The sequence below is a fragment of the Clinocottus analis genome, unplaced genomic scaffold (assembly GCF_023055335.1).
Source record: "Clinocottus analis isolate CAN_PGR_092001 unplaced genomic scaffold, fCliAna1.0.p SCAF_6, whole genome shotgun sequence".
Lineage (NCBI taxonomy): Eukaryota > Metazoa > Chordata > Actinopteri > Perciformes > Cottidae > Clinocottus > Clinocottus analis.
This window is the reverse complement of record NW_027176218.1, coordinates 20,460,318-20,483,389: the sequence shown is the minus strand read 5'-3', so window position 1 is coordinate 20,483,389 and position 23,072 is coordinate 20,460,318. Positions and strand designations below refer to the sequence as shown.

The following is a 23,072-nucleotide window of genomic DNA, read 5'->3' as shown; positions in this document are numbered from 1 at the left end:
GTAGTGTACTAATCTGCTTTTATGAATAAACATTGTTGGAAGGAGCCCAGAACAAATATGTTAAATAGCAACAACTCCTTTGATGGAATAAATTGCTTTAACGGTTCTTAAAATGTTAAAAATGATTGAATTTATGGCCCTTTGATTCCGAAAGAGTAGCACCAAGAACAACACAGCTGCCAAGAACAGAACCACATATTTCAACCTGCTAAAGCAGTTATTCGGATCGATTGACACTCTTTTATATTTCTTCTCTGCAACTTTGTTGGCTTTACAAACACAACCAACATTTGCACAGTCATGTGGCCTGCAGTGTTATTACACTGATTTGCAGAAGATAAAGCAATTTGAACTTTAGTGCCAGATATTCCTCACTGGTCGTGCCTTTGATCGTTTTAACCCAATTCTGTCCATGTGAGGGAGCCATTAACTACTTGTTGTCTTGTCTTTTCCCCTCAGATTCAACCAATAAATGGTTTGAGAAATCTAAATATGTTGCTAAAACAAACCATTCCATAATGGTGAATAGACACAAGACTAATGTATTTATAACTCAAAATACTACTTTTAACAGACTTTTGCTATACATACTTTGTACAGTCTATGGTTGAACCAGTGTCATTTTATTCTCTTTTATTGACTTGTAAGAAAGCCAAAACACCAGAAAGAAAAGACAAACTATTGCACTTATTGCCAAGCTTTGTGGTTGGCTAAAAAATGAATGTAATGGTTTAAAATTAACTCAATTTCTTCCAGGAGATACACTTGTGCAAAAATAATAAAATCCATTTGAACAGCCCCATAGTAAAACTCCAGGATGTAGTTGGGATCTTTGTAAAAATCACTCCAACTGTTTAGTATTCATTAATTTTTTGGTATTTGTAGTTTAATGTATAGTCTAGCAACAACAAAAAAACACATTGGGAAGACTAATTTGTTCATATTGCAGTTTATTCTTAATTGTTAAACTCATAAAAGCATCACCATAATGCACATGCAATAAATATTACCTTAGACTTAAAACATACATTGTTTGCAGAAAGTCTCAATCATACCAATCCCATATAAAACAATGAAATATCAAAGCATTATAGGATGTAAAATTAAGCGCTAAATATATGAAAGTATGATATTTTAGGTAATTAGTAAGTAAACTTAACAACGCATGTCTTTTGAATAAAAAGGCAGTAAATTGTAATTAAGGATAAAAAATTACAAAATGAAGTGACAAATTCCTGTCTATTCCTCCCAAAACGATTAAATAAATCTGTTTCACAAAGCCACAACACTTAAAGATTTGGTTAGATTTATGTTAGAGGCTGAGGAAGCATACAGATGAAGATAGCAGGTATAGACAGGGAGATAGGATTACCACTGGACATGCTGCCCTTTGGGGTAATACAACACCTAATGGGGCCTAATGGTGCGACCTATAGGCTGTACAAAACATGCCAGCCTCAAGGGTGATGCAGCTGCTGAAGTGTCAATAACTATTGAGAACAAGATGATAGTTATTGCATAAGTAGACCTATTCCCACTGTGCTGTGTCAGCTCCATAAATTATCATTCCGGTAGCAAAGAAGAAACAAAACACACTCTGGCTGTATTTCTTTAAAACAATTTTAATTGTCTTGGGTCAGGATTCAGTGACAGTGCCATCAGATACTTGAAGATGAGAGGTATACCTACAGTCTACATCTGGTGTGTAAGCAATTTTGAACAGGCATGAGGTAGAACAGCTAAAGGCAAGGAGGGGCTGGAAAATTAGACTAGGGCTGCAGTCGTATAGTATGCTTCCTCTGGATATAGCTACCACTAATCAAAGAACATATTTAGTTGTTTTTTGTTTTTGTTTAGATAAACAGTGTGCTCTCAAAAGCAACAGAAGTTGTAGTTTGTTTAGTGGCCGCAATGTGAAGAGTGAAGGCCACATGATAAGCAGCACAACATGTTGTTGTTGGCTTATTGGTCATCCATTAATTCGGTGTCCTCAGTTGGACTTTCATGCGATAAGGCTTGGGAGTCAGAGTGACTCCATACATTGGAGTGTAGTCTGGCTCTCCTGCATCCTCAGGCCAGGTGAACTTAAACTTCCTCAGCAGCGTCACCATGATGAGGAAGAGCTCCATACGAGCCAGACCCTCTCCGAGACACATACGAGGACCTGGGACATAATAAAAGACCTCATAGTCATTGTTAGAAAAATTATACCCGACACCAAGTGTAAAATCATCAATCAGGTCATTTATTCTTGTCAAGATGGAGGGATATTAAAATCACAAAGTTATATTTTCAAGTTGCTGCTCAAAGATCATCTCTGAGCATCTGTTCAAACAGTAACGTGAAGAAATGGTGAAGGTCTAAACCGGCCCAAACCAGTTTCTTATCTTTTTCAGAAACAGGCATTAGTGTATTCTATATAAGCTGAGTCTCTTTGAGCAAGAGCTTCAGACCATAAAAGTCAAACATAAACATCCTGTGATTTGTAAGGTCACAGTCCTGATGGAAGAATAATTTTTCAAACAATTTCATTTTACCCACGCTCTGTGTGCATGCCGTTTAAAAAAATAAAAATAAATATATATATATATATATATATATATATATATATATATATATATATATATATATATATATATATATATATATATATATATATATACTCACTCATATAGCCTCACTACTTTGTCTCCTCTACTGGAGTCTCCAAAAGCAGAAAGAGAGCCATAGCACTTCAGCAATAAAAGCTCCACTGAGGTGAAACCAGATACGAGTTTCAGTTCAGGAGAAAGTCACTATCTCCACATTTGGGATTAGGCTTCATAATTTCCTCTTCAGTAACATTTAGAGTTATGCTGCATTCACACCAAAAGCGTTACAAATTATTTGCGCGAGCAGATTGCATGCAAAGTCAATGCACAGATGTGAATGGTTGCAAAAAAAATAGGGCTGGGCCAGTTAACGCGTTAATTTTGCATTCATCTGGCAATCCTTTAACGGCGTTAACTATTTGATCAGACGTTAACGGCATGTTGTTGTTGTTTTTTTGGTTTTTTTTTGCATTGGGAAGGCTTATCGCTTTAAATCTCTCCATATGGCGTAGTTCAGACCTGAGCGTCTTACGACTCTCCCAGTCCTGCCGGGGGTGAGGTCAATCAAACATGAAGAATAAATAAATAAGATAAACGCCATGAACGCATTACTACGGCATTGCTTTCACTTTGAAGGCGCGAGCACACCGAGCGCGCTTCCGTAGCCTCGCAGATTGACGTGAAAGCGCATATTGTTCTGTAACTGTATTAAGCAGCGGTGCTGCAAAGAGCAGCGTCGCAGCAGTAAAAGCAGCAGCCTACGGGCAGGCTCCGCGTCTAGATTACAAGTTAACTGCGCATGCGCAAAGTTCCTGACTCCGCGGTATGGCAGAGCGTTACTTCTGGATTTTCACTCTTCTCTCAAAAAGGAGAACTTTCATCACATCACAAGATGTTCAAGCCAACACAGACTGGACTTTTCTCACTGAGGGAGAAAAACTGAACTGAAAAATATGAAAAGCACTTATTGCTTTTGTACAAAGTGAATCAATTGCTGGTCATTAACATGCATCTTTAAGGTAATCAACAGACTGAATGTGGACCAAAGAAGGAGTGCTTTGTCCCTCACAGGCACCCTTACTACTGAATATTACCTGTTCAGAAAGAAAAAAAGAACACATATTTATAAACTATATATGTATGTATGTTAACTTGCTGTTGCTCCAGAGTGCCTGTTATGTTGTTCTGATAACATTGCTTTACAATAAAAGCCTGCAATACATTAGTTTTTAATTCATTATTGAATTTGGCGCATGATGCGATTAATCACAGAAAAATCATGCGATTAATCAGTTAATTTTTTTCAACTTTGCCCAGCACTAGAAAAAACAAATGACGCTAGTATTGCGGCTTTAGACCAAGACAGCAACAGGACTTTCTAGATTACGCGTTTTTTCTTCATTATAAGGTAACTGACTTGACTAGAATTGGCACATACCTGCAGAGAAAGGCATGAAGGCCTCTGGTTTGACAAACTCTCCCTGGTCATTAAGGAAGTTTTCAGGGTTGAATTCATTTGGGAATTTCCATAGTCCCTCCTCATTCAGCACCGAAGAAAGGTTGGGGATGATCAGTGTACCCTATAGAAAAAATAAAGCAAAAGAGGAAAGGGCAAAGAGGAATAAAGATAACTTTTTTAAGAGCATAAGATTTTCTAAAGAAAAAGGAAATAGACACAACACAAAGTGATACAGAACATTACCATGATGGTGATGCGGTCCGATACCCGCCAGTGGCTGGAGCTAGCTGTGACTAGATACTCATAATCAACAATATGTAAGTGCCAGCAAACAATAAAACACTTGTGCCACTGATGGGCATCACCATCATATAAATGTTCAATATAACCTTTTCTGTTGAGAAGATAACTGAGACTTTTGTTAGCTTTGAGGCACTGCAAGCCTTTCAATGTCCTTTATTAATGTGTTGTGTGTATATATATATATATATATATATATATATATATATATATATATATATATATATATATATATATATATATATATATATTATGTAATTCACAAATGGGGACTCCATCATTTATAAAGTATGAAAACACATTTTTTAAATGCATAATAGTTAAGCTTATTAATGAATAATAAAACATGTTTTACTGTGTTTATAAATTGCATATTAACGAGTTAATAATGTGTGTTAATGTTGGAACAATGCTTTATAAATGGTGCTAGATAGATAGATAGATAGATAGATAGATAGATAGATAGATAGATAGATAGATAGATAGATAGATAGATAGATAGATAGATAGATGATTACTTTATTGATCCCCGAAGGGAAATTCAGGGAACTAAATGTTCACTCATGTTTTACTCATGCTGAATAGCGTGCAGTTATTATGAAGTGTTAGTGTTTTTAACAATAGTGACAGTTTAGGTAAGACCAGTTGCATCGTACTTTGGGGATGGAATATCCCATGAGCTCTGTGTCTTTAGTCGTACAGTGGAAGACGCTGAGTGGAACAGTGTTGGCTACCCTCTGCACTTCATGGATCACGGCCTGGATGAAGAAAGAGTTAGATATCATGTTCCCATAATTTACCTGAGTGGGGCCTCCAGGAAAAACAATGCCACTGAAGTTCAGTCACAAAAACAGACCAGCAATATGCTGACACAAGATGGAGGTCATTTAAAAGCAATGATTACAACGAATCTACCCCAAGGACGTACCCCACCGTAAAGAGATTGATTTAAAAAAAAAAATATGAATGACCCCTACCATGTATGATCTAACAAATAAGCTACTCAGTCTTGCGTGTACTCATGAAATAAAAGTGAAATAATAAAAAAGTGATGATTTACCTGCATGTAGGGCATATTGTTTCGGTCCTCAGAACTGGCATGTTCCTTCCCCCCCAACACCTCGTCTATCTCCTGCTGACAACGCTCTGAGAGAAACAGCAGAGATAATAATACAGGGCTCTCAACTGTCACGCAATTCGGTCTTAAATCACGCCCTCCCGCCACACATCGTATTTCTCACGCTGAAAAAAAAAACTCCAGGGTATTTATTGTGCCGCAGTGCGCAGACATGACCCTGGTCGCGCTGCCCTCACCACGGAGGAATCAAGCACACCCCGTGAGGAGCCACTCATCAGCCAATCAAAAAAAGAAATGGGCTACAGCCAATCAGAAAAACATATCTTTTGTATCCGGGTAAGATGTAATGACAGGCGGGACTGGAGCCGTGCGGCGGCGCGTATTTGTCGTCGTCATGGTGCGTTCACATCGAACGCGTCAAAAAAATTGTCGACGCGCGGAGGGGGGGGGGGAATAGTGGCATCAGCCAATCAGCGAATCAAACTGCTGCCGGTCACCCGGAAGGAGCGCTGATAGCGGCTTCATTCAGGCTGTTATGGGACTACGGATACTACTATGAACCCAGGCACCATGGAGTTTATGTTCACACGTTTTTGTGACTTCCACAACAAGTATAGAGCAAATCTAGTGGTCATTCATCTATGGTCCATAACAGAAAACATCACTCCCTTCAAAGAAAAAAGTAGCTGTGATAATTCAAGCCCCCTTTAAGGCGCCGCGGTTAGTCTCCCACCCTCAAGGGGGGATACATGTCACCCTTGCCTGTCATCAAAACTTGAGAGCCCTGATAGTATAAGTTGGTACAATTGAATTGTGAAGACAAATACACTGGGAACAATATGATTGAGAGTGGATGAAACGTAAACCTAATCAAGGGTGGAAGTTAATGAATCCTGATGTGTGGTGTCCCTGATGAAGTAAATAAAGTAGGGAAATGATAGAAAATGCCTTTTTCAACTTATTGACCTAACAATCCTCTCATCACATTTTTAAATTCATTCAGTTAATTTTATCAAGTGAAGCTAAATGAAGTTATTTATGTGTGCTCACTGAAAGTAGCTGTCTCTGCTTTAGCCTGAACAATGCAGAAATTCATATTTCAGTTTAAAAAAAACAATGACATATCGGTCAATTTCCAAAATCCATAACATGAATAAAGTTTTTGGGATATGGCTCCCTTAAACTTTAATCAAGAAAGGTTCAGTTCTCTGGTTGTCATTACTGCACTTTTTCTAGGGATTTACCGTCTGACATACCCAACAATACCGATATTGTCAATGACCGATTTATCAGTCGGGCTCTAATCATTACTTTTCAATTTCGACCAAAGATTTTTTAAAGAGAAAAAACTTAAAAGGACCAACAGAGTGAACCAGAAGAATCCTGGCTTGGTAGAGAGTACCTATCACTGTACAGGTGCTTTTTGGAATTTGCGGAAAACAAGCCTTTACTGCAGGAATATGGGATAACTGAGCTAATGCTATGACTTGCACTATACTATCCTTGGGCAAGACACTAAACCTGAATTGCTCCAGAAGGCTGTGCCATCATACATGAGTTTAAGTGAGCGTACAAGGCCTCCCCCTCCCCCACATAGGACTCATCACCGTCATGCTAATGCCAGCAAAGAGACCCAGAGTGAAAGTCTCCAGACCGGTTCTGAAGCAGATCCGGGTGTGGCCAGAGGGGCCTCCTCTGCTCTCCAAGACTGCTTTGACTCAACAGACTGGGGAATGTTTAAGCAGGCAGCCATATGCAACAACCACACAGACATTGGGGAGTACACAGACACTGTTACTTCTTACGTGCATTGATGATGTGACCCTCGTAAAGACCATCACCACTCGGGCTAACCAGAAGCCGTGGCTGACAGGGGAAGTCCATTGTTTGCTGAGGACCAGAAACAAGACTTTTAGAGCTGGGGACGAAACGGACCTGAGACCAGTCAGAGCCAACCTGTCCCATGGCATCGGGAAAGCAAAACAAGATCACACAAACAAGATAACCCGTCACTTACAAGACAGAAGAGACACACGCAGCCTGTGGCAGGGCATTCAGACCATCACAGACTATAAACCCGCGCCACAGACCTGCGACAGCAACATCTCTCTGCTCAACGACCTCAACAGCTTCTTTGCATGGTTTAAAGCTCAGAACAACACTGGTCCACACAAGACTCCGCCCGCTCCCCACGATCAGGTTCTGTGCCTGTCTGCTGCCAGCGTGAAGAGGGCTCTCTCCACCATCAACACCCGCAAGGCAACAGGTCCAGACAACATCATCCCTGGTCGTGTGTTGCGGGACTGCGCAGAGGAGCTTAAGGCCGTCTTCACGGATGTCTTTAATATCTCTCTGAGACAAGCTGTTGTTCTGTCATGCTTCAAGACCACCACCATCATACCTGTGCCAAAGAAACCCACTCTGTCCTGCTTCAATGACTACCAACCAGTGACACTCAGCCCCATAATCATGAAGTGCTTTGAATGACTAGTCATGTCGCATATCAAATGTTGTTCATAGACTTTAGTTCAGTGGTCAATACCATCATCCCGCAACAACTCATCTGCAAACTTGGATTTTCTCAGTGAGAGGCCAGAAGTGGTATGTGTCGGCAACAACACCTCGAGCAGCATCACTGACCATGGGGGCCCCTCAGGGCTGTGTGCTCAGTCCTCTGCTCTTCACCGTGCTGACTCACAACTGCAAAACCAGCTACAGCACCAACCACGTGGTCAAATTCGCAGACGACACAACACTGATAGATCTCATCACCAAGGATGACGAAACCCTCCTACAGGAAGGAGGTCAACCTTCTGACCACGTGGTACGGAGACAACAACCTCCTGCTCAACAGCAGCAAGACCAAGGAGATTGCTGTTGACCTCCAGAAAGGCCACACTCAACACCAACTTCACTCCCATCCACTCTCCTCTCTGCAGGACATATACAACACCAGCCTCACTTTCAAGGTGACCTTGATTGTGAGCGACCCCTGCCACCCCTCACACGGTCTCTTCAGCCTCCCTCTGGTAGGAGATACCAGAGCCTCTGAGCTCGCACCACCAGGCTGTACAACAGCTTCATCCACCAGGCTGTAAGGAAGCTGAACTCTCGTCTCAGCGTCCCACTCCATCCTCTTTTAGACTCACATGTCTGAATGCTGCTAAGAGTTTTATAGTTCCTAATTTATATTGTCTATATGTTATATGTTCTATTTTTTTTTCTATATTTTTCTATATGTTTTTTATTTTATTTTTTTAACTGTTTGCAATTGTTATTATTATTATTATTATTATTATTATTATTATTATTATTATTATTATTATTATTATTATTATTAGCACAATTCATTACATGCTGCACAAAAGAGAAACATACTTTCTTCTGTATGTTTGCACATTGCACAAAATCGACAATAAAACTGACTTTGACTTTGGAATCCTGATGGCAAATGGCACCTTGCATGGCGGCGCCTGCCATCAGAGAGTGAATGATTTGTGAATGTTGAGGTGTAGTGAACAGCGTTTTAAGTGATTGAAGGAATAGAAAGGCGCTATATAAATTTGAGTCAGTTTTACACAATAGACAGGACATCATCCACACATAAAATAACATTTCAGTTTCTGACTTTCACAGAAAGTATTCCTGCATGAACAATCTATGGATGAATAGATGCAATTTTTAGATGGCAAGACAACGAACAGTCATTATGTGCATACCTTGTATGTGTGTGTAGTTCGCAAGGTAGAGGAAACCAGTAAGTAGGGTGTTGGAAGTAGTGTCAGTCCCAGCAAAGTGAAGATCTAGGATGAACATAGTCAGCAGTTCTTCTGAAAAGGAAGACTGATCAACATCTGCCTAAAGAGAGGAGAATGTTTTTTTTAGAACAAAGGTGGTCAAACCTTTATTGTAGGCCATATATTGAAAAATATCTGGAGTTACGAGCTAAACAATAGTAAATGTGTAGTTTTAAATTATTGCAAGAAAGTCAGTGGTTATGGGCCATAAAATCCCTTTAGCCATATTGAAATAATGTTCTATAAAGCACTACTAATATTTAACGTTTGACATAATAGCAAATTGAATTTAATCGTTCAGCACACAACAAAAAAAGTAACTCTCTTTTACCTGTTTTCAAATCTTTATGAGAAAAATATTTTTACACTTTTGTACTTGGGACATGACATGTAAATCGTAAATGGGTAAAGTTATCATAGGTAGACAAAGGCAGAACGTGAACAATATTGGTTTCTAATGCTGGTACTCGCATCCGTTTACTCACTCGACAGTAATGCTACGTTCACACCAAACATGTTGCGCCTGAAAGGGGCGTGGCTTATATATGTGGCTTTTCTCCGTAAAAACATCCACCATCCACTATGGAAATAACCATTAATTCTGTGTTATACTTGTGTATATTCCACATACTTTGGAAAACATCAAACTCCATTGTTTCTGGGTTCATAATATTATCCGTAGTCCCACAACAACGTCTGAATGACGGCAGCGATGCGCTGTAATTCAGACCGACCAGCAGCAATTTGATTAGAAAAATGTCAACTCACTTTGGTGTGAACACAGCGAGTGGTCATGTAAACGATGACAATGCAAATGTAATGTCAGACGTAAACCTTTCATTTATTATTATTTATTCATAATTTAGTCAGTTTCCCAACTTTTTTGTGTTCTCGGATTCACCTTATCCAGCCGATCCAGATAACAGTCAACCAAGTCTCGTGGATTTTCAGGGACTCTCGTCTGCTTGTGCTCATTCATCCAAGAAATTGCAAGTTTCTGACAAGTCTGAAAAATATTCACGTTAACATTCATAATGTTGTATTTTACTTTTTTTTTTACCATTGACAAAATTAATGTGTTTTGGTTGATTTTGTTTGAGGTGAGAGTACTATTATATATATATATATATATATATATATATATATATATATATATATATATATATATATATATATATATATATATATATATATATATATATATTTAGATGGATAGAAACATACCTCCACATTCTTAAAGGCCTTTCTGAAGGGCAGCGGCAGGTTTCGAATCATGGGAAAAGAGTCATAAAGCTGTTTAAAAAAGAAAGAAAAGATGTATCTTTAGTTGATTTAAACCACACAGGGTTTGGCATCATGGCATGCAATTATGCAATTCTTTGAACAAATGGTTTTATCTTCAAATATAGGGTAAGACAAACAAATGGGGGCCTTATTTACACAACAACATCTATGGAAACCACACAGCATTTTTGTGTGTATAGAAATGAGGAACATGGTTGATCAACATACTTGCCAAACTTCTGACATTGTACCCTAAATAATGCTGATTAACCACATAATGGACAAAATAAATCCTGTGGAAACATCTTTAAAAAGTAACATCCTGCTAAATATAGAATAGTTAGCAAAGCTCCTTTTCTCGGTCAAACGTGTCTGTATGCAAACTCCCTGAATTATGATTGCTGATTTGTTATGTTTTTCCATCATTTCTATTTGATGAAATAAAATCCTCACATGACACATACAATTGACTTTGTAAACATGAACGAGTATGGCAATATATGTAAGTAAGTGTATTTCTGTGACAGCAACGGTAATTTTACAAACTGATATTTCTGTAAGCTGTTATGGCATTAATGCCAGCTATAGCATAAAATAGCTCTCACTGTCATGACAGTTAATATACTGAGGGACAAATTGTCAGAGTGTCATGACGGGATAGCGCTCACAATAATTTGTCCTTTCTGATGCCACTTCAGACCCAACTCAAGTGTGCCTCATGTGAGCCAATGGGGCCTGGCCACAAAATTCCCAAAAGTGCATTTGGGATGCTCCAGGCACACTTGGCAGAGCATAATAGACTGCTATCTGGCTACATCGTGGGGTCCTGAGATACAATAAGCTTGTGGAGGAAAAGAGAGAGTGTTGCAGGTTGATCCTGGATCATGTGCTTCACCCTCTGCGTGAGAAAAGGAACGTATGGCTTTAAAGCGTGTAAAACGTGTCAATTGGGTAACTCGCGCATTGGCAGCCCTACTAGTGACACTCCCATTAGCCCTAGTTGGAGCTTTTTGATTGGTGCCAATTGACAAATGCTAGCATGCTAACATGCTGAACTAAGATGGTGCCTATGGTACAGTATACCTGCTAACTATCAGCCTGCTAAAGTTAGCTCTAAGCACCACTGACCATAAAACAAAACCTGGCTTCGCTGAAGTCTGATGCTGATATTTCAGAGCCAGGTGTTAAAGCAGAAACATGCCTTTGACTCACCATAGCCCACGGTCCATTGGTTAGCTTGGCATTCTCAGTAAAGCATTGAACAATCACTCGGATGACTTCATCATCATACTCGTAGCGTTTTCCAAACAGAACTTGGCAGATGATGTTGGAGGCCGCATTGTGAAACATAATTCGAGGACTCATGGATTTGCCTGTAAAATAAATAATGTTGTCTAACTTACAACACAGTAGTTTGCAAGAATACAAACAAAAACAAGAAACTATCAACAAATGAGCAAAACTTAACATTCAACATTAATGGAAATGTGTGATTGGGACATTTTCCACATTGGGACATTACTAAACAATAGAGACTGTAGGCCCACAGATGACATACCAATGCTCTTCTCCAGCGCGTCCATGGTGTATTTTATCTCTTCATGGATCCTCTCCTCCATGCTATCTTTCCCCATACCAAAGTTCCTCAAGTTCATCAGAGCAAAGCGACGTTGATCCTTCCAACTCATACCGTAATCTGCCAGAATCAGTCCTAAAACAGGCAAAGTTGCACAAAAAAGCAAATGGTTTGAGCTTAAAATAGAAATGTGTCAAGATACCCCGTCCCCTATGATGATAGCAGTGTTTTTCCAGAGCTCATCTACTTTTCTAGCCTGTTTTATTATGTATTCTCCTCAGTACTTAAAAGTAGCTTTTTCATTTTTTTTTCAGTTTGCATTGGTGCTTACCATTTATTACAGTCAGTAGTCTCAATTGTCAACGATTAATATACTTTTTGATGTACAACACCACGTCAGTGTTATACATTGGAAGAACTAGAGTGTCTTCGCTTCTCACTCTTGTCAAACATTGAAGTTTCATGTTAACACAAAATATTCCATTTAAATAACGATTCTTCCTCAACAATAAAAAAGTATCTTATTTGCTTTCCAACAAAATAATCACTGAGCAATGGATAACTACAAATTGTTTGTATATTTTGTCCGGAATTATTGATAAAAGCAAATAGGAATACAAACTAAGTAAAGGTTGTGGTAGTTGGACCGATTTTGAATGTTGTGCACGGAAAGTGCTTCCCCTGCCAAAGGTATTGAATGGAGTCACACTTTTAAAAGAAGAAAAGAGGAGCAGCATGTTTTTTTTTCTCCAAAAACACTTGTGCTTAGAACAATATATAGAGCAGCTTATTGTGTGAGTGGGCAGCTGCTTTTCTAAAAGACTTCTACAGGACCCTATTTCTTGTACGTGGTTCAACAACATACATGTGATGAATTTAAGCTCCAAATGTTGGTGAAGTCTAATGGTGCGTTCACACCCAAAGCACAGCAAACATTTGGACCACTTCCTGTTGTGAATGCAGCATAACGAGAGAGCAGGGATGAATGTTTGGCTGTGTTGCTGCGGGGTAAGGAGCTTTGCGCATGTGCGATTAATTGTAAATCTGGATTTGAAGACTGTGGCGAAGCTCCTGTGAGACTGACTGCCTGTGAGCGCTTTGCAAAACGGAGCAGCTCTTGGCAGCATCCACTCCATAACAACACGTGTTTGACGTCAGGCTCAAATCGGCGAGTCGTCAACACTGCCTGTCGGTGAGGAAATCAGTGTTGTTGTATTGCATTTATTGTATTGTGTCTTATTTATTTATTTATTTTTTCAGCCGTCTGTGAGAGATTTAAAGTGCAGCACCTGTGTGGAGCAGTGATAAGACACTCCCAATGCAAAAAATAAATAAATGCAGTTAACGCATGATCAAATCATTTACGCTGTTAGAGGATTGCAGTGTTAAAGCGTTTATATATATATATATATATATATATATATATATATATATATATATATATATATATATATATATATATATATATATAATGCAATTAAAAGTTATAGCTATTTTATAATGTAATAGCTAGCCATAACATTGGATTACTTAGCAAAGTGGAAGATACATTCCTCTTTGAAACATCATGTCTGTCCTACCTTTCCTCTGGGTGGTGTCATTGACGAACAGGTCTTGGGGTCTCCCAGCAAAATCAACGGCCTTGGTCACTAAAGCCTCCTTAATGGTCTTCATCCCATTGATGACTACTGCTGGTTTGGGACCGAGAAATACGCTGTAGACATTTCCATAAGTTTTCCTCAGCTGGGAGAGAAACAAATAACATGTCAGTGTTTTCATTTATAGCATGTCAGTATATTAGGGTGACCAGACGTCCTCCTTTTCCGGGACATGTCCTCTTTTTCAAGACCTAAAAAATGCGTCCTGCAGGGATTCCAAAAACGTAGAGGATTTTGCCTCGTTGGATATTTGTGTTTCTCGAGGTCTTTCACAAACTAGTTATTACGCCCTTACAAGTTTTTGGTGACACACACTTTTTCATGTTTTCACACGCTCACACGCCACACAACCAATATCTCACAGCAAAAAAAGTCTGAGGCGCGTTGGTTCCTTTTCAAACTCCCCGACGACAGATGGCGCTAGGGAGTGCATCTGTAAACCTATTCGCTGCATAGACATCCTATTTACCCCATCTCATGGCAAGGCTTTTTGAAAAGTTGGCAGTTGGGTCGTCTGAAGAAACTAGTTCAGCATAAAACATTGCCCCATCAATAATCGACTGGAATTTTAGCTACAAACTTTTTTTTTGGCAGCTTAGCATGACTCGTTCATTTTTATGAGCTAAAGATCACTTAGATGCACGACTGTGGAGCGGGATGAAACGATAACAGGGTTGCATTGTTTACAACAGCAAAAAAAAAAAAAAAGCTTTGCAATTTGAGACTCCAATATTGATCATACAGTGCTCACACTACTACTGTTAAACTCACACAGTCTTTACGGTTACAGGGAAGGTGCTTTGAATGAAATCCATTGTTAGGGGTACTAAATTAGAGATTTAGTGAAATGTTATAATCGCTTAGTCATGTTGAGGAGCTTACTTGATAAAAAAAAAAAAAATTTCAAAATGGAAACGGATACATGTCTTCTCACAAGGGTTACAGTACTTCCGCACTTTAAATTAATTAGAAAAGCAGACTTCCTCATGTCCGTGAGATTTAAAAAAAAGCGGATTGGTTTTATTTAAGAAGATCTCACAATCTTCTTGCAAGTATTTTATTGTCTGTAGGTTAGACTCTGACCATATGTATGCATGGCCTGTGCCACTATAGCTGACTATGGTCAAGTAGCTAAGTACACAGGCCTTCAACTCTGGTTAGCTACTATGTCAGTATTTGCCTGTTGTGAATACACGTTACCCAAGAAGCTCGCCTTTCAGTGCAAATAATTTAGTGCACATGTTTTTATTTTACACTTGCAGCCGATAGGTGTCCTTCATAATCTCAAAGTACAATAGTACAGCTACTTATAAATCTATTACTATCAGGGAAGGCAGCAGAGTTTTCGCACATATCAGTATTTAAACATTGTGGACACATTTTAAGCACCAAAGATAGTGACTACATCAATACGTCGTCTCACCCTCTCAAAGTCCTTCAGGGGGTTCTCTAAGCTCAGCTCCAGTATGTTCCCCAGTATCGGCAGGACTGGGGGACCTGGTGGAAAGTTCTTGGGCCTCCGGGATTTGAGTTGAATGATGATGAAGACAACGCTGACCAACAGCAGGATGATTGACGCAAACATGGTGGAATGGACTGAAGAGAAGAGCTGATCGACTTTGCTGTCAGAGTGTAGCTCTGTCGCTCTCCACCTCTGGTTGTACTTTGCTCACCTGTATGAAAAGGGTGTGTGGGAACGTCAAACAGAAACAGGTCCAACACTTTAGGAGACATACGTTCTGGCAGGCTTTAGCTTGAATTGTTCACTAAAATATTAGTTTACATGTTGCTAATTTAGTTCCATAGTTTGCTGCATAAGCCAGCTTATTGTCATAGAGCTGAAGAAGGCTAATCAGTCGCAGCCAGCTGTGGAACGTACATTTATTAAAATACTTAAAAATCAGATGTCTGTTTTTAAGCCACTTCCTAATTTTACATATAAACTGCCTATATACGTTATTTTGTATAAATCATGTTTCATGCAACAGAAGCCAAACATTGCATAGTCCCAATTTCTCAAAGATGCTCTTGCTTTTCCTTTGAATTGTTTTTAATAATTTAATTGTGTAATTTGGAAGAAATAATCTAATCATGCACATCAGGTTTGTTTGAGATGAGACAGTTCATCCGGTTTATGCTGTTGTACAGCCGGCGATCAGCTCGCAATGCATGCCGGTTAGATTTGTGTCCAACTTGCTCCCGACTTCCTCTGATGTCATGCACATGTGGTCAACGATACTCTCACAAGAGCAAGCGTCGATTTCAGGGCTAGGTGCCTTTCTTCCATTGGGAACTGTCGTGTTTAACCTCACGTTGCAATGCATTGTGAGGGATTCCCTGAGGCAAAGTCATCATATAAAGGGCTCAAAGGCTCAATCCCAATCTCCACCCTAAACCCTCAAGCCGTGAACCCTCTGGGACTCACTGGCGTCAGCTGCTAACTGATTGAGAGGCTGTGAGGGCTTGAGCTGGTGTGAATATGAAAGGGACAGCACTTTGCTGCAACATCACGTGACTACATTAAAAACTATTGTCTACAATTGTGTATTTATTTTATTATTTGTATTCACTGATTTGAACGTCTTCCTCATTTCCTCATGAGATGAGAAGTCATTTTTATTTATGTAGCTCGCCCACGTGCCTCTTTGTTTACCTTTTTTTTTCACGTCTCCAGTCTTCCATTGGGAACTGCGTGTTTAATATATATATATATATATATATATATATATATATATATATATATATATATATATATATATATATATATATATATATATATATATATATATATATATATATATATATATATATATATTCTGCTTGCATTCCTCTAATTCATGTGTTTTTATGTTCCATAATGTTGTAAAGGTATTTTATCGGGCTAAATGCCATGTGTCTCTTTGTTTACCTTTTTTTTTAGGTCTCCAGTCTTCCATTGGTAGCAGGGTAAGATCCTGTAAGTCATAATTATGAGATACTATCTCATAATTATGAGATGCTAAGTCATAATTATGAGATAGTAAGTCAAAAATAATAAGATAGCATCTCATTATTAAAAAAAAAAAAAAACACTTTTATTAATCCCCTTGGGGAAATTCTTCTCTGCATTTGACCCATCCTTGATGAAGGAGCAGTGGGCTGACCTGTGGGGCGCTGGGGAGAAACGAGGGGTTAAGTGTCGTGCTCAGAGACACTTCGACGTGTGATCTGTGGGGGTACTGGGGATCGAACCGGTGACCTTGTGGTAATGGGACGACCACTCATCCCTGAAAACATCCTCCGATAAAACAAACGAACTAAACGTACACGGACTAACGAGTTTATTGCTGATTAAGGTAATGCTGTTGTTCAGCAGGTGGCGCTAAAGCACCAAAGAGTTTAATCCTCAACCTCCATGAGAAGAAGAAGAGTCCCTCGTGTCTTCTATCACGTCCTCAGACATGTTTTAAATATGGGAGAACTCCTCCTCTTTCTTCACTCTGTTAAATTACTTTGACCAGTGAAGATGAGCGGAAGAGGCAAAGGAGGAAAAGGACTCGGTAAAGGAGGCGCTAAGCGTCACCGTAAAGTTCTCCGTGACAACATCCAGGGAATCACCAAGCCCGCCATCCGCCGTCTGGCTCGCCGCGGTGGAGTGAAGCGTATCTCCGGTCTGATCTACGAGGAGACCCGCGGAGTGCTCAAGGTCTTCCTGGAGAACGTGATCCGTGACGCCGTCACCTACACCGAGCACGCCAAGAGGAAGACGGTGACCGCCATGGATGTGGTGTATGCACTGAAGAGACAGGGACGCACTCTCTACGGATTCGGGGGTTAAACTCGGCTGACGTCATCAAACAAACGGTCCTTTTAAGGGCCACAAATGTACTCTATGTAAAGAGCTGCCTTCCTGAGCACAACTAAAGATAAAATATGCTACCTGTATACAACTAGTTATATCTAACTTTAATGTTCTGAGTGTATCCATGTATTCTACTTTGTTGACATGGTCAATGAAGGTATTGGGCAGCCAGGGTGGGACTTAGCTGTTGAACTGATTGATTCGTACTGTATCTAGTGTTTAATGTCATTCTCCAAATTGGTGTGATCATGCTGAATGGTCCAGGTCTGTAAAACCTGAAATGAAAAATGTGTAAGTGTATTTACTGAACTATGCAATAGTATGACTAGTAGGGTTGGATCTCAGGTGCGTTAGACTGGAACTGTTATGTTAGCTTTTGCTATCTGGAGCTAGCAGAAACTTTTTTTAGCTTGTTCCCTGACCATAGATATCTCTGTTAGCTTAGCAACTTTAGCCTGTAGCATTCATTACTTGGTGTGTAATTGTTACGGTCTTTCACTGAACTTAATCTATTAGTGATGTATTTTACAGAGGATTCACAGCTGCCAGGGTCCAGAGGACAACATGCAGCACCGTTGCAGCAGGCTCCAGTCTGTCTCTGCAGATCACCAGGCCGCACACATGCCGCAAAGCCGACATACAATAATTTGGTTTTAGACATTTACATGTCTATCATTTTATTCATATACTCTGTTTTTGTGAACGTAAGACCCTTTGGTAAAACAAGTTCTAGCACTAAAACGGTTGAAACACACAAGTAAAGGTATGTTTTCACAAGAGATATGAAGTTCCCAAATAGTGTATCTTTTTCAGCTTTAGGGCCATAATATAACGTTACACTTGTGCCTTAGGGCAATGGTGCCACATTATATAGAGCTGAGACTGTTCTGCAATTGTAGATGTAAAACACATGAGTATGTATCACATGCAAATCACCTGAGCCCTCTTTCCTTCCTCCAGAACCTCCACTGATGTGTACTGATCTGTTATTAATAGATGATATTTATAATTTTTATAAGTTACTTTGCCAAAAACTGCAGTTTAACACTTCCTGCAGATTCATAATATTCAACACTAGTATATGTATCACTGAAATAACTATATGAAAAGTAGTTATCAGCTGAGACATGCTCACATCAAGCAGCTCTGATAGGACGACTGGCGAAACTAAAAACTCGCCGATAACTGGTGATGCTTTTATGAGTTAACTAATAAAGAATAAACTGCAATATGAACAAATTAATCTTCCCAACATTTTTTTTTGTTCATGGTCCATACATTAAACTCCAAATTCCAAAACATAAATATGTACTGAAAAGTTGGAGTGATTGTGACAAAGGTCCCAACTACATTTTGTAGTTTTACTATGGGGCTGTTCTCAGGAATTGCATTATGTTGCACAAGTGTATCTAATGGGAGTAATTGAGTGAATTTTAAACCATTATACTTAAATTTTAACCAACCACAAAGCTTGGCAATAGGTGCAATAGTTTGTGTTTTCTTTATGGTGTTTTGGCTTTCGTACAAGTCAATAAAAGAGAGTAAAATGATGCTGATTCAACCATAGATTGTAAAAAGTATGCATAGCAAAAGTGTGTTAAAAGTAGTATTTTAAGTTATAAATACATTTGCCTTGTGTCTGTCCACCATTATGATATGGACATTGAGAATGGTTTGTTTTAGCAACACAACATATTTAGATTCCTCAAACCATTTATTGGTTGAATCTGAGGGAAAAAAACAAGACAACAGGTAGTTAATGGCTCTCTCACATGGACAAAATTGGGTGAAAAAGTTCAAAGTAGTTTTAAACATTAACACAACATTATATATTTAGATGTATATAAAATAAATCTATTGTGTGTTCCACAATAAGGTTGAGAAGAAGGCATCCATGTCTCTCTGACTGACATTCAGGTCCTCAATCTGGCCTCTCAAGGGCAGTTTGTAGAGTTCCAAAAGTGTTTGTCTACCTGAAAATGCTTTAGCTCGTCATGATTTTTTATGACAGTATCTTTAGTTTAATCACATCCTATAAGACTGAGAATTAAGGCACGACCAGTGAGGAATATCTGGCACTAAAGTTCAAATTGCTTTATCTTCTGCAAATCAGTGTAATAACACTGCAGGCCACATGACTGTGCAAATGTTGGTTGTGTTTGTAAAGCCAACAAAGTTGCAGAGAAGAAATATAAAAGAGTGTCAATCGATCCGAATAACTGCTTTAGCAGGTTGAAATATGTGGTTCTGTTCTTGGCAGCTGTGTTGTTCTTGGTGCTACTCTTTCGGAATCAAAGGGCCATATAATTCAATCATTTTTAACATTTTAAGAACCGTTAAAGCAATTTATTCCATCAAAGGAGTTGTTGCTATTTAACATATTTGTTCTGGGCTCCTTCCAACAATGTTTATTCATAAAAGCAGATTAGTACACTACACTAGTTAAAATATGTTAAAACATAAAACGTTCTAAAACTTACAAGTTGACAACTTTGTATCACTTACGGTAACAAGTCAAACACATAATACATCTGCTCACAGGAACGTTATGTCTGCGCATGCTCAGTCTCGATCAGCAGACAGCCAATGATGTGTAAGCGGTAGCACAGTAATATTTGCATTAAGTTGATATATATATTCACCGTCCTGAGTTGCAAGAGGTATCTTCCGATCGACTGAAGAATCAAGTAATCATGCCTGACGCCGTCGTGAAAGCGCCCAAGAAGGGCTCCAAGAAAGCCGTCTCTAAGACCGCCAGCAAGAGCGGCAAGAAGAGGCGCAAGTCCAGGAAGGAGAGCTACGCCATCTACGTGTACAAAGTGATGAAGCAGGTCCACCCCGATACCGGCATCTCCTCCAAGGCCATGGGCATCATGAACTGCTTCGTGAGCGACATCTTTGAACGCATCGCTGGCGAGGCCTCTCGCCTGGCTCACTACAACAAGCGCTCCACCATCACTTCCCGGGAGATCCAGACCGCTGTCCGCCTGCTGCTCCCTGGGGAGCTGGCGAAGCACGCAGTGTCTGAGGGAACCAAGGCTGTGACCAAGTACACCAGCTCCAAGTAAACCACCAGACCATACCTCAAAGGCTCTTTTAAGAGCCACCCACTACCTCTAATGAGCAATTCCTGCTGCCCTTAAACTGGTCCACTCGGAGGCTACATAGTGTCTGGCTGTCAATGGAGATGTCTGTTGTACTCTTGTCTTCTATTTTTGAGTTATATGGAACCTTGTATAATTTTTAGAATAACTGAAATGTTTCATTCTGTATTCTAGTACAGTTCACCCTGTCTCTGGCAGAGTGAACTGTGTTATTCTGCTTGAGCGGAGCAGACTTTACGTCTGTAAAAGCGAGTGCCATTTCCTCATTCTGTGCAGTGGCCAGATCATCAGTGTTTTTCCACAATCATATTGTTTGCACACCATAAATGATTTGTACGAGTTTTTCCCCAAACCTAAATGAACATTGCAGTAAATAAATCCTGACCATGTGATTTGGGCCAGAAATTTGCAAATGATAACCTTGCATAATACAGTAAGTGGGTGATGGGAGTCCCTGGTCTAAAATCAATATGAGTTTTCTAAATGACTGTGACCAGTTACATATAGGTACATTAAGTCCAAAATACTATATTTAAAAACAAACGTCTGAACTTGGAGTTTACCTGGTGGAATATAAATGTGTTTCTGAGGCCTTCATTCAAATCATGTCTGAAAACCTTGTATACAGTTGGGTCTATACAGGTTATTTCTCTAACAACTTCCTGTCAGAGCATCAGTTCAGTGATCAAGATCACGGATGGACTTTTCCCAAAAGACGTTGATACTGTACTTTAGTTACATTTTAAGTACAATATTAATGACCGAAACTCTCGCTTGTTAAGTCATAGACACGTAGCTCATTAATGCTGTTGTTCAGCAGGTGGCGCTAAAGCACCAAAGAGTTTAATCCTCAACCTCCGTGAGAAGAAGAAGAGTCCCTCGTGTCTTCTATCACGTCCTCAGACATGTTTTAAATATGCGAGAACTCCTCCTCGTTCTTCACTCTGTTGAATTACTTTGATCAGTGAAGATGAGCGGAAGAGGCAAAGGAGGAAAAGGACTCGGTAAAGGAGGCGCTAAGCGTCACCGTAAAGTCCTCCGTGACAACATCCAGGGAATCACCAAGCCCGCCATCCGCCGTCTGGCTCGCCGCGGTGGAGTGAAGCGTATCTCCGGTCTGATCTACGAGGAGACCCGCGGAGTGCTCAAGGTCTTCCTGGAGAACGTGATCCGTGATGCCGTCACCTACACCGAGCACGCCAAGAGGAAGACGGTGACCGCCATGGATGTGGTGTATGCTCTGAAGAGACAGGGACGCACTCTCTACGGATTCGGGGGTTAAACTCGGCTGACGTCATCAAACAACAAACGGTCCTTTTAAGGGCCACAAATGTACTCAATATAAAGAGCTGACTTCCTGATCATAAAATGGATCAAATATGCAGCATGAAAAACTGAATGTAACTGATCATGACATGAGATTAACTAACCAGAGACTAAAGATATTTTCATTAATGGCAAATGAGGTCATTCTTTTTTTTTTTTTTTTTAATTTTTGTAATGCAATATTTGATATACAGTCTGCTTTAGTGGGGATATATATTTTTGTTTGCAAATGTGATCAATGCTGGATGGTCCCCTTTTGTTTATGCATCATCCAATACACTAGATTAATGTTTGTTCCAAGACTGTCTTTGTGAATCAGAAGTGCTTATGTCTGAGTAAATGGTATTTAAGGTTGTCTCAGCTGGCATACAACTAACCTATAATATTGATTTAATTAATACAGCCACATCACAAATCAATATTGGAGCACATGATTTGTTTTGGTAATGGTAACATATTCATAGTTGCTAATTATATGATATAACAAACCACTATACATTTGGGATTACTTTACATGGACTGAGTACAGAGGTGAGCAAGACTTGCTCTTTTGCTCCCACTGACTGAATCATTTTGCATGAAATTTCTTGATTTTAAAAGGTCAACTCATGTATCTTTGCTCTGTAGTATCCAAACTGCTGTACGTTATTATTTAACACATTTGAAATGTAATTTTCAGTCTGTCCTCACCTGAACCCTAGCACAATACATACAATAACCCTCCTTCTGTATTCTAATGGCAGACTACAAACCAACTTAAAGTGTGTGCTTTACTGTGGTGTGTAATATCATGGCTCTATGACATATGAGTGGAAATTAAAATAACTTCACAAAGAAGTTACATGCTGTATATTTAGCATGTTAACAAATGTAAATAATTCACCTTTGATTGTATTTGTTTGCACGGTGGCTTGACGCTCCAGTCCCTCATATCCAGCACCTTCTGCTCTCAGTCTTTTTCCTTATGGTGTATAAAGTGCCATTGAGTCCTGTACGTCCAAACTGTAATCCAAAAAGTTACAACTGAATTTCTGCTCAATAGTGTCATTATTCCAAAT

At 39.4% G+C, this 23,072-nt stretch overlaps 4 protein-coding genes across 4 annotated transcripts; 3 read left to right on the top strand and 1 right to left on the bottom strand.

The window, feature by feature from the left end:
* Window positions 1–1,606: 1,606 nt before the first annotated feature.
* LOC137803909 (cytochrome P450 2F2-like) lies at window positions 1,607–15,406 on the bottom strand. Its single transcript, XM_068602752.1, has 11 exons — window positions 15,167–15,406; window positions 13,666–13,828; window positions 12,068–12,220; window positions 11,722–11,882; window positions 10,450–10,518; window positions 10,127–10,231; window positions 9,148–9,286; window positions 5,411–5,496; window positions 5,007–5,108; window positions 4,030–4,171; window positions 1,607–2,164 (listed from the first exon to the last, which is right to left on the bottom strand). The coding sequence occupies exons 1-11, from the start codon at window positions 15,326–15,328 to the stop codon at window positions 1,977–1,979; spliced, it is 1,470 nt and encodes a 489-aa protein (XP_068458853.1). The 5' UTR covers window positions 15,329–15,406; the 3' UTR covers window positions 1,607–1,976.
* Window positions 15,407–17,239: 1,833 nt separating this feature from the next.
* Window positions 17,240–17,725, top strand: LOC137804511 (histone H4). Its single transcript, XM_068603796.1, has one exon. It carries the CDS (start codon window positions 17,249–17,251, stop codon window positions 17,558–17,560), a length of 312 nt encoding a protein of 103 aa, XP_068459897.1. The 5' UTR covers window positions 17,240–17,248; the 3' UTR covers window positions 17,561–17,725.
* A 2,541-nt stretch (window positions 17,726–20,266) lies between these two features.
* On the top strand, window positions 20,267–20,927 carry LOC137804005 (histone H2B-like). Its single transcript, XM_068602925.1, has one exon. It carries the CDS (start codon window positions 20,278–20,280, stop codon window positions 20,650–20,652), a length of 375 nt encoding a protein of 124 aa, XP_068459026.1. The 5' UTR covers window positions 20,267–20,277; the 3' UTR covers window positions 20,653–20,927.
* Window positions 20,928–21,645: 718 nt separating this feature from the next.
* On the top strand, window positions 21,646–22,137 carry LOC137804428 (histone H4). Its single transcript, XM_068603646.1, has one exon. The coding sequence runs from the start codon at window positions 21,659–21,661 to the stop codon at window positions 21,968–21,970; it is 312 nt and encodes a 103-aa protein (XP_068459747.1). The 5' UTR covers window positions 21,646–21,658; the 3' UTR covers window positions 21,971–22,137.
* The last annotated feature ends 935 nt before the right edge of the window (window positions 22,138–23,072 follow it).

Bases quoted from the DNA above. Each gene is read 5' to 3' on its own strand.
- LOC137804511 (XM_068603796.1), top strand. From the start codon at position 17,249: ATGAGCGGAAGAGGCAAAGGAGGAAAAGGACTCGGTAAAGGAGGCGCT.
- LOC137803909 (XM_068602752.1), bottom strand. From the start codon at position 15,328: ATGTTTGCGTCAATCATCCTGCTGTTGGTCAGCGTTGTCTTCATCATC. The intron at 10,232-10,449 runs GTATGTTTCTAT...AATATTTTTCAG, and splicing joins AGGCCTTTAAGAATGTGGAG to ACTTGTCAGAAACTTGCAAT. The intron at 9,287-10,126 runs GTGAATCCGAGA...TCCTCTCTTTAG, and splicing joins ATCTGGATCGGCTGGATAAG to GCAGATGTTGATCAGTCTTC.
- LOC137804005 (XM_068602925.1), top strand. From the start codon at position 20,278: ATGCCTGACGCCGTCGTGAAAGCGCCCAAGAAGGGCTCCAAGAAAGCC.
- LOC137804428 (XM_068603646.1), top strand. From the start codon at position 21,659: ATGAGCGGAAGAGGCAAAGGAGGAAAAGGACTCGGTAAAGGAGGCGCT.